The sequence below is a fragment of the Falco rusticolus genome, chromosome 3 (assembly GCF_015220075.1).
Source record: "Falco rusticolus isolate bFalRus1 chromosome 3, bFalRus1.pri, whole genome shotgun sequence".
Taxonomy (NCBI): Eukaryota; Metazoa; Chordata; class Aves; order Falconiformes; family Falconidae; genus Falco; species Falco rusticolus.
In genome coordinates this window covers 116,281,981-116,292,390 of record NC_051189.1, presented here as the reverse complement: position 1 = coordinate 116,292,390, position 10,410 = coordinate 116,281,981, and the positions used below count along the sequence as shown (strand labels likewise).

Genomic DNA, 10,410 nt, shown 5'->3' with positions numbered 1-10,410 from the left:
CAGCACAGCACAGCATGGTGTGGCATGGCACAGTATGGCCTGGCACAGCACAGCATGGCACTGTCTGATATGGCATGGCACGGCATGGCATGGCACAGCACGGCACAGCATGGCACATCCCAGGAGGGCCTCCCCCTCCACGCCATCAGCCAATGCTTTTGGGAGCAAAATGAGCTGCGTTTTGTTTGCTCTTGTTGCCGGCGGTCCTGCCCCCCCTTACCTCCCCGCAGCCTGCTCAGCGCCCGCCGGCCCCCATGTCTCGGGGGGCACCGCCGAGCTGGGGCAGTCGCCAGCCTCGACCGGGAACCTGCGCACCTGCGGCAGCCGCCGGGAGCTCATGGCCGGGCCCTGGGTGCGTCTGACCGGCGAGAAGCGGGTGGGTGACCGGGCGAGCGCGAGACCCCCGGCAACGAGAGCACAAGGGGACCACGGGGAGAGCCCACCCAGCGCACCCCGGCTCACCAAGACAACCCTGAGTGACACCACCCGGCTGCATCACAATGCCCCCCCCAGGCTTTAAAGGGTCCCTCTGTGCCCCCCCCCCGGGCTGTTGCAGAGTCGCTGCTGGGTGAACTGGGGGAGCAAAGGGTCCCAGCCCCACGAGGACATGGAGGGGTTTCTGCTTGCCCATGGCTACCAGCTCAGCAGGACCCTTGGGGAGGGGACCTACTCCAAGGTGAAGGAGGCTTTTTCCCAAAAGCACCAGAAGAAAGTGGCAATTAAAATAATTGATAAGAAGGAAGTTCCAGAAGGTAAGAGGTGACCCCGAAAGGGCTCCAGGCTGAGGCACTGTTCCTCCCTGGAGGCTTTGAATTCCCAGTAGAAAACTGGTTTCCCACCCTGGCTGCCTGGGAGCGAGGGGGCAGGTTGTGCTGGGGGGTCCTGTGGTGCTGGAGGGTCCTACAGTGCCGAGGGTCCCGTGATGCCAGGGGGTCCCATGGTGCTGGGGGATCCTGTGGTGCTGGAGGGTCCCACGGTGCTGGGACGTCCCGCAGTGCTGGAGGGTCCTGTGGTGCCAGGGGGTCCCACAGTGCTGGGGGGTCCTGTGGTGCTGGAGGGTCCCACGGTGCCAGGGGTCCCGTGGTGCCAGAGGGTCCTGCAGTGCCAGAGGATCCCGCAGTGCCGGGTGGGTCCCGTGGTGCTGGGGGGTCCCGTGGTGCCAGAGGTTCCTGCGGTGCCAGAGGGTCCCGCGGTGCCGGGGGGTCCCGCAGTGCCGGGGGGTCCTGCGGTGCTGGGGGGTCCCGCAGTGCCGGGGGGTCCCGCAGTGCAGCTCAGGGCTGCAGCCTGGGGAGCAGGACCTGGTTAGGTGGCCGCTGCTCCGACCGCAAGGAGGGCAAAGCGCTGCTGGAGCCCAGCATCCCGCCCCAGCGAGCAGCCGCGGGGATCGGTGCCAGGCCGTAAGGAAACAGGGACCCCCGGAATGAGCCCTCTCCCTCTGCCGAGCGCCGCAGGGGTGCCCAGAGCCAGCCGCTCAGGGACAGCCCCGTGAGCAAACCCCCCTCCTCTCTCGGCAGACTTCATTCACAAATTCCTGCCCCGGGAGCTCCAGATCGTCAAGTGCTTGAACCACAGGAACATCATCCGCGTGCACGAGATGCTAAAATCCACCAAGGGGAAGATCTGCCTCGTGATGGAGCTGGCGGAGGACGGGGACATCTTTGACTATGTGCTCCGCGAGGGTCCCCTGCCCGAGCCCCGTGCCAGGGCGCTTTTCCACCAGCTGGTCGAGGCCATCTGGTACTGCCACGACAGCGGGGTGGTCCACCGCGACCTCAAGTGCGAGAATGCCCTGCTGCAGGGCAACACCTTGAAGCTGACGGATTTTGGCTTTGCTAAGCTGCTCCCCAGGGACCGCCGGGAGCTGAGCTGGACCTTCTGCGGCAGCACAGCCTACGCGGCGCCCGAGGTGCTGCAGGGCATACCCCACGACAGCTGCAAAGGCGACATCTGGAGCATGGGCATCATCCTCTACATCCTGCTCTGCGCGCGCATGCCCTTCGACAACACCAACATCCCACAGATGCTGCACCAGCAGCAGAAAGGTGTCTCTGTCCCTGGGCACCTGGGCATCTCCAAGGAGTGCCAGAACCTCCTGAGAATGCTTCTGGAACCAGACGCAACCCTGAGACCCTCCATCGAGGTGGTCAGCAGGCACCCGTGGCTCACTAACCCCTGAGAAGAGCCTGCCCTGCTCACCATGAACGGAACAGATAGTTTCTAAGTTTTTTATAAATTTGCTGTTGTTTTCCACCTATCCAGCTTCGCAGGTGGTGTGCCAGGCCTCTGGCTGGCAGAGACAAGGCCTAGCTCATACTTGGACATTTTTAGCGGCTCACTCAAAGCCCCCCATGGGTGTCCCACCTTCCCCAACTAAGTAACCCCCCAAGGCGGGTGGGAGGAAAGGGAAATTGAAAAGCATTTGACACACAGACCGTCTTGAGGCAGCCACCCCCACCCCACAGGCCAAGGGAATAACACCTGACACAGGCAGAGACTCTGTAGAATTCCTTTAATTGCTGTTAACTGCAAGTCTGTAAAAGGTTTGGAGAAAGTCATTGTTACAAAACTACCAGCTGTTAGAATTGTTCCTGGTTTTCACCCCAGCTAGAAAAGGCTCAGGGAGATGCAGAGTACTTCAGAACAGAATATTGCACAGACAACCAAACGGTTAATTTGACTAAAGAGAAAAAAAATCAAGTGACACAGACGAGAGCACTGCACCCTCTGGAGCTCTGCTGCAGGCCCAGGGATCCAGCTGTGACACCATCCAACCCCGAGAGAACACAGCCCCCAGCCCCTTGCACAGCCACCCCTGCTGGTGTCACCCACAAGTTTTCCCGCTACAGCTAAATTTGAGTCCAGGACAGGGTGAGGCTGCGGCACATTTCAGAGGCTCTGCTGGGCCCACCGTGCACCACGAGGGAGGAGTTGCAGCTCAGTCCCACACCCTCACGGGTTTTGCAGGACAGACACGTTCTTGTGTAAGCATCTGAAGTCACCGCTGCCACCAATCCATCCGCACAGGCAGCTGTGCTTGAGAATCTCCCCAAAGTGGGGGAAAAAAAACCCCAAATCCCAACTCTTCCAAGTGCACCTAGGTTAATGTTATCCAAAAGCAGAAGGAAATCCACAGCTCCAATGAAGCACCCCTGGGAAGAGGCAGAAGGACAAAGGTAGCACATATAAAACCACCACCCAAAAGGCCAGAGACAGTAGTGAGGGTTCTGTCCCTTTAGGATAATCGTATATTAGCAACATCCACTAAGGAGCATCTTGTGACATTAGAAGGGAACTGCCCCACAGGCGGGGGCTGTGGGTCCGAGGGAAGCATTGCAAGCAGTCACAGGGGGCTTCAGTGAAAGAACCCAAGTGAGCACAGCAAAGCTTGTGACCCTGGTGGCCGTGGGGCCTGGTGCAGGTGGCACGAGGGGAGTCAAACGAGCGGGGACAGCCTCAGCCAACAGCTACACCCCACGCTCAGGTGCTTCTGCCTCCCCTGGGCTGGGAGAGGGAACGCTGAGCCCCTTGGTGCCAAAGGCAGAAGCTGAAGTGGTCAGCAGGCCAGACTGGGGCTTTGCAAGGGCTGAACTGGGCACCACAACAGAGAGGTTCTGCTCCCAGCATGACCCAAATCACTGCCTGCCCAGAAGGGCTCAAGTAAGAGCAAGCCACAAGTACTTTGCTTGGAGAATTTAACTAGAAATACACAAAATCCAGTAGAGGAAGGCAGTGCAGCTGCAAAGGGGGAAGCAGCAGGCCTTGGCTCTTGGAGAAGCTGCTGCTCTTGCAGCAGGAAACAGCAGTTTCCATTAGAAAAAGCTTCCAAGACGAAAAGCCAGGCACAAGCTAGGGTTTGGCAGGGCATTTGGCTTCTTCTGGCACAGCCCAGCTTTGGGTCAAAGCCACAAGCCAACTGCCTTTCTCTGCAGCAACGAGTGGCACAGCAGAAGGGGCTTCTACTGCAGCATCTCCAGCCCCCGGCCACCCCCTGCACAGGGGCTTTCTCCAGGGACGGCCTGGCCAGCAGCGCAGAGCGGCGAGCGAGCAGGCACAGCTTGCAGCCAAGAGCCACTGAACTGCTGTACTGCAGACTACATGCGCACACACAAGCAAACAAATCAGCCAGCCGGCAGTCCAGCGGCACCAAGCAATCCTGCCAGGTGCCCGAGCGCCCAGCTCACCCTAGGGACCCCTCACGTGTCGCATCTGCCCCCACTCGACACTTTTGGGGCAGTCGGTTTGGGCTTGGCCAGTCTCTAGGACCTACTGAGAAGATGGGCTCCCTAGCAGCTAAGTGTACGAGTGAACTCCTGCTTCCTCCTCCTCCAGGTCTGAAGGGGTCGCTTGAGTTGCCCACAGGATTTAGCAGGAATGAAACTCCTCCAGCCTGGAACTGCAATCCCCAGCAGAGTTACACACAAAGGAACAGCCAGTCTGTGATTTAATTCACATTCGATGGTGGAAATGAGCCTGTGACACACACTGGAAGCAGTCGCTTTATTCCCAGTCTTCCCACTCTTCATCTTCCAGCTGCAAACAAGAATAACATCCCTCTGTTTCTGTAACTCAACAGCCATCTGTCGCGAGATGCTCCTGCCCGGGGCACTGAGTCAGCACGAAGCCTGACACATCCTCCTGCTCCCACACCCTCCCAACAGGGCTTCGCTTGCTCTGTTCCCTTTGGGGAACCTGCACACTCATCCCTCCTTAAGCATGTCCAGACAGCCGCTCTCTGCTCCAGCTGACAGCCGTGACTCCCACGGCGAGATCCCACCCCAAGCCTGCACCCTCAAAGAGCGAGCCCCACCTCGGAGCAGCCCCCTTTGAGCTGCTCTAGGCAGGCAGCTGCCTGCTGCAGCACTGCCCTTCCGGAGCGGCAGCCACGTCACGCTGCAACTTGCCTTGCCGCGCAGCCTGCGCCCCCGGCACAGCTCGAGCAGAGGGATTTTGCCCCCTTGCTCTGAGGCACTGCAGTCTCTCTCCCTCTCTCCACCTCCCAGGGGAGGCACCCAGCGACGGCAGAGCTCATGCAGCATCACCCCAAGGAGTTGCTGATGGCTTCTGGGAGCAAACTTCTTGCCTATTGGAGTGAGCACCTCCCCTCGACTCACCTCCCCAGACATTTCCACCTTCGAGAGCGCCAGCTGCACCTCCTCTTCAGTCATGTCCAAATCAAAGTCTTTTTCCCAGTCCTCACTGATGTCAGTGCTGGAGCCTGCAACCACAAACATCGCCACCGAGCCATCAGAGCTGCACGTGCTCTCCAGTCACTCTGCCCAAAGCACACAGCTGCCCAAGCACTGGCACTCGAGAGGCTCCTGTTTGAGGGAAGAAGGCCTCCCCCATCCCCCACAGCGGGCTGCCAGGTAACAGAGGTGGGACGGATTGAACGGCACCTCCCTCGCAGCAAGGGCTGGTTCAGAACAAGCGGGAGACGTGAACGCTGAGCCACGTTCCCCTCTGGCCTGGGAGAGCTAGGATGTGTCACGTTTCAGTCACACAGAAGACGCAACAGGTAAGTAATGACAGCAGCAACTTAGCTATGGGGACTGTCATAGGCCCCAACAGAAAGAACAACCCCCTGAGGTAGAGTAGAGGAGCAGCAGGGATGCTCCTAGGGGCAACACGCAGCGGGGAGGAACTGCCACATTCCCTACACGGACCACAGCCATGCCCCAGCACCCAGCAGGCCAGGGACCAAAGGCCTACTCCGCTCAGCCAGCAGACTTCTGATTTCTTGTCTCATTTTATTCTGCTCGCAGCCCCAGTGCATGATACTTGCCCACCTCGCTGGACCTTGGGTTGCTTCCAGTGACTTTATAAACCTATAACCAACATAACCATTACGCTGGGGGACCTGCAGCAGGCTCTGCGGGAGGCAGTATCCCCTGAAATGAAAGGTTTCCAGATCACATCAGCCAGAGCTGCAACATGTCAGGGTCCTGGAGGCTTCTCAACCTCTGCTCTCCTGAGGGAGCACAGAATGGGGCTCAGCAGAGTGCTCAGGACAGAGCCACCTGTGGCACCAGCCCAGCTGCCTGCCAAGAGCAAACTGTCACTATCTGACATGACTGACTTGACCCTGCCCAACAGCCTAAGGATCTGCTTCCACTTCAGTTTTGGCCATTAGACGGCCTTTGACTCTAACCTTCCTGGGCGATTCCGGCAAAATCCCTTTTCTCCTCCCCATCATCATAAAATCAGGACCCTTTCCCCAAAAGCTGCCACCCCCAGCAGATTTCCAGGCCCTGTGCGGGCCCCACATACACACCTTTCTTGCCATTGTTGGAGGGAGTGGATTTCCCACTATCCGAGTTCAGCTCGAAGACACGTAGATCTGTTGGTCCTTCCTCTTTCAGAGTCTCTGTCCTGCCCTGGGCTTTGCTTTCCACCTCTTTGAGCTCTGTAACAGTTGGTTGTTCTGAGGATGCTGCTGACTCCCGGGCAGGTGCAGAAAGATGACCAGGTTCTGGGGACTTTGGCAGGGAGCTCTGCTCTTCCACGGTGGCCTCCAGCAGCCTCTGGGAGAGGTCTCTGGTCCCAGCTGGTTGCGCTCCAGTCTGTAGCTGTGCAGCAGGCACAGAAGCAGGGTTTGCAATCTGAGTCACAAGGGAGATGCTCTCACTGCTCTCAGAGGGGCTCCCCTCTGCTGGGGCCAGCTCTGGAGGGAGGACGGCCCAGCTCTCCTCTGAGGGTCCCTTGTGAGCAGTGGGGTGGCTTCCCTCCAGGGCTGCTGGGGCAGATTCTTTCTCTGCTGCTCCTGGAAATTTCACGTTTGCACAAGGCAGGGGTGACATCCCCAAGAACTCCTCTGTAGGAAGGCAGAAGAGAAGCGAGAGATGTTTCAACAAGCGCAGCAGCAGCAGCTGACAGTGCAGCAGGGTTGGCAGCGGCTGGGCTGGGAGCTGTGTATGCGGCAGCGAGGAGGAGCCACCACCCTCTCTGAGAGCTGCTGAGGTCTGCACGAGCCCTCCCACAGACCCCCGGCCATCTGACCCACCTTCATCCTCTTCCCAGCCTGGCTCCTCCTGGTGAATGCTCTGCTCCGCTCGCTGCTTCAGAGCCTCCCTCCGGGCTTCATCCTGCAGGGAATTCTACGTCAGCAGCTGCTCACGTCTCCAGCCCTTTCCTTCCCCAGGCATTTCAGTGTCAGCGACAACAAGAATGCAGACAAGGCATCCCAGTTCCCTGCTTTTCCAGGAGATGTATCTTTCTGCCTCTTCCGTCTCCATCAGAGAGCTCCTTGGCGGGAGCGCCTACCCACTGAGGAAGACCCCCACCTCCTGACCTACCTGCTCCAGGCGATGCACTTTATAGAAGTAGCGCTGCCAGAATTCAGAATGGGACACAGCCACAGGGACCTGGGAGTGACAGGGAAATGCAATGAGTCACTTCAGAGGGAGCGCTGCGGTTGCCGCCTTGCTCCTCTCTCCTCCCAAGCCTTGCAGCTACCCTTGTAACCTGTGCAAGACACCTGCCTTTGCAGGTGCACAGACCTGGGATGAAGCCTCAGGTATGCACTGGCAGACGGTCTGACACACACTGGACAGCTACAGAGGAACTTCTGTTCCAAGCCAGTGACAAACAAGCAGGGAAGAAGAATACAATATGCTGTCTAACATCTATACCATACAACTGCAGTCCTTTCTACCACCAACTGCAGGGCCCAAGCAGCTCAGGGCTTCCCTGCACCACACCTCAAGTCAGAAGGTGCCCACTACAGGAGCCAGGCAGGGCCTTACCATTTTGGTGTAGAGAGCCCGGATTGAAGGGCTGGTTGCCAACAGCTCCGCGATCTCCCCTTTCTTCTCCTCTAGGTTAAACTGAGTGAGCCAGGCCTCAAGGAGCTCAGCAGGGCCTGTACAGGACAAGCACAGAGATAACAATCCATGGCACAAACAAGGCAGGAACAGTTTTGGGAAGTTTCATTGATAAGATGCTACAGACCAGCTGGGCTGAGCAAGGGGCAAAGGAAGAGGGAGACGTGGATCTCTGCACCCACCCAGTGTCGTGGGCCCTCTGCCAGCACAAGGCCACACAGTGCCAGCTGTAGCAGCAGTTTAAACTGGCCCAGCAAACTCTCAGTCTAAGCTAGTCCCCAACACAAGAGACAGATCTGTTCTCTATACACGGCAACCTCATCTACAGTCAAGCCAGCAGGCCTGCTGGCAAAAGGCTCTGGGCAATCCAGGATGGCCCACAGACGCCACACAAGGGCCAGTTTGGCTCTGCAGCACTGCCAAGCCCCACCGTACCATCAGGTTCATTGCAGTAGGTGGCTGGGTCTGACTGAAGGCTGTAGAGGCGAGCCTGGAGGAGAAGACACACAGGGCAGAGCTGTCAGTAGGGGCAGCAGCAGAGCCCTGAGAGGACAGGGCTCAGGATTCCACATCCTGGAGAGAAGCTCCGGGAATGGGGCACTCACCTTGGCACTGTCATAGGGCTCTGTGGTACCTGTGGGCGTTGCCATCAGTGTTATGACATCGCAGTCAATGGTCTTATCCGGCGAGGGAGCAAACGTGTCTGAGATGACACCCAGGAAGTCAGAGAGCCCCTTCCTCACCTTTTCAGTTGCACCTGAGGAACCTTCTGCCCTCTTCAAGAGAAAAAGAAGCGGAGTGTAAGTAACAGTGCCTGCAGCAGCAGGACAAGTCTGTCTTTACGGATTATGTTCCTTTAAGGAAGCAAGAAGTCTCTCCCTTCAAAAAAGTGCTAATAAGGTGACTATGTGGCCAGCCCTGGGCTAGCAGGGTGTGATGGCAGGCACTAGCCCCAGGTGGGAGGGGGTGTGCAGGCAGGCCTTGTAATAGGTTCACGTGGAACTGAGCCTAGGCTTTGCCAGGAAGGACACAGCCAGGTTTCAGGACTGGCCAGTTGGGGAGCTGGGCTGTCACAGCAGCTGTGCAGGGCTACGGCTGACAGCTTGCATGGAGACCTGATGTCACGCTACAGTGACGCTGCCAGGATGCCACCTAGATGGCACACAGGGAGAGGGAAGGCACTAGAAACCTCTCTCCACTTGTCTCCAGAGGTTTCTCAACACTACAGCAAGGAAATCCCACACAGTGGTCAGCACCAAACCTGCAACAGGGAGAAAGTCTGAAACCTGAAGCTTGTGGTTATACGTTGGGGTTTGTTCAGAGGACTGAGCCCTCAAATGCAAGTACATGCTATTCACCCCCCACTTTTCTTCCTGCAACAAGAATCCCAGCTCTCTCACTCCTATACTCACTGCCAGCTTGTCTTTGACCACACTGGCTGTAGCAGCGATAGTGCAGGCCGTATCATGCTGCACTACTTGAGTGAACTCAGCCAGGTCCCGTTTCATGAATTCCAAAGCTTCTGTGGACTGTAAGAAGATGACAAATAGATTGTGTAACCTTTCTGCTCTCCAACAAAGTCACAGTCACTGTGGGAACACCTGGCACAGTACAAGGATTAAAGGGCAAGAGGCTTTAATCCAGCTGAGCACTTACCCCAACTCGTGCAACGGCTAAGACTGTAATAACCAGTGCAACAATGGGAAACTGCTATGCCCAAAACACATTACAGTGGGGTTTTTGCGCTAAGAAGGGGAAGACAAGTTAGGAAAAGCCTTGTTCTGAGTTTTGTGTGTAATTAACATAAGCAATGTTGTCACAGGCAGGAAATTACACATCAGAAAGCGATGCTGTAAGCGCAAGCCCTTCCTGCTCAAGTGGTGAACTTCACATCAATGGAGCCCAGCGCTGCTCCCCTGAGCTAGAAGGTCCCAGCAGAGCAGTCCTGGCTCTCGGAGTTGGAACAAATACATCAGAACTCCCGCTACGCGCGCCTGTCGGACGCCCGCCGGGGCCAGGGGCTGCACTGCAGCCGCTTGCCCTCCTCGGCCGTGGGGCAGTCACCAAGGCAGGGCTCAGGGCTCATCGGAGCCGCCGCTGCCAAAGCCACCGCCGCTGCCAAAGCCACTGTGGCGGCCACGGCCCAGCCGGCGCCGCAGCCCGCAGGGAGCGCGGTACAGCACTCACAGGGACACGGCCAGCGCCACGGTTGCCTCAGCCCGCCCAGCCCGGGGCACCGGAACCGGGGCATCCCCCAGGCCCGGCCCGCCGCCTCCTACCTTCTCCTTGACGGCTTGATAGCTCTGCTGCAGCCAGCTCCGCCACCAGCCCGCGTCCTCCCTGCCACAGCACACGGGCGTCAGGCAGCCCCCAGGCCGCGGCGGCCCTGCCCCGCGCCCATCCCGCTCCCCGCCCGGCCCGCTGCCGGCCGGCCACCCCCCCGCGGCCTTCCCCCCGACCCCCGCCCCGCCCGCCGCCCCCCGGCCCCGGCGCCGCTGCCCCCTCAGCAGCACCAGACTCACCCCTCCGCCATCTTGGCGGTCTGACGTCACCAATATTTACCGACCCCTCACCCCGCAGGCCCCGCCCC

At 58.6% G+C, this 10,410-nt stretch overlaps 2 protein-coding genes across 2 annotated transcripts; one reads left to right on the top strand and one right to left on the bottom strand.

Annotated features, from left to right (window-relative positions):
* Positions 1 to 607: 607 nt before the first annotated feature.
* Positions 608 to 2,176, top strand: TSSK3 (testis specific serine kinase 3). The gene is made up of 2 exons (XM_037382148.1): positions 608 to 752; positions 1,515 to 2,176. The coding sequence occupies exons 1-2, from the start codon at positions 608 to 610 to the stop codon at positions 2,174 to 2,176; spliced, it is 807 nt and encodes a 268-aa protein (XP_037238045.1).
* Positions 2,177 to 2,492: 316 nt separating this feature from the next.
* On the bottom strand, positions 2,493 to 10,409 carry BSDC1 (BSD domain containing 1). The gene is made up of 11 exons (XM_037381353.1): positions 10,343 to 10,409; positions 10,100 to 10,160; positions 9,233 to 9,349; positions 8,426 to 8,596; positions 8,256 to 8,310; positions 7,743 to 7,858; positions 7,293 to 7,361; positions 7,001 to 7,082; positions 6,272 to 6,811; positions 5,112 to 5,215; positions 2,493 to 4,530 (listed from the first exon to the last, which is right to left on the bottom strand). The coding sequence occupies exons 1-11, from the start codon at positions 10,351 to 10,353 to the stop codon at positions 4,498 to 4,500; spliced, it is 1,359 nt and encodes a 452-aa protein (XP_037237250.1). The 5' UTR covers positions 10,354 to 10,409; the 3' UTR covers positions 2,493 to 4,497.
* Position 10,410: the final 1 nt, after the last annotated feature.

Excerpts from the sequence above, each read along its gene's own strand:
- TSSK3 (XM_037382148.1), top strand. The coding sequence starts at position 608 with ATGGAGGGGTTTCTGCTTGCCCATGGCTACCAGCTCAGCAGGACCCTT. Across the intron at positions 753-1,514 it reads TAAGAAGGAAGTTCCAGAAG|ACTTCATTCACAAATTCCTG; the intron begins GTAAGAGGTGAC and ends CTCTCTCGGCAG.
- BSDC1 (XM_037381353.1), bottom strand. Across the intron at positions 8,597-9,232 it reads TGGTCAAAGACAAGCTGGCA|AGGGCAGAAGGTTCCTCAGG; the intron begins GTGAGTATAGGA and ends TTTCTCTTGAAG. Across the intron at positions 6,812-7,000 it reads AGGCTGGGAAGAGGATGAAG|AGGAGTTCTTGGGGATGTCA; the intron begins GTGGGTCAGATG and ends GCCTTCCTACAG.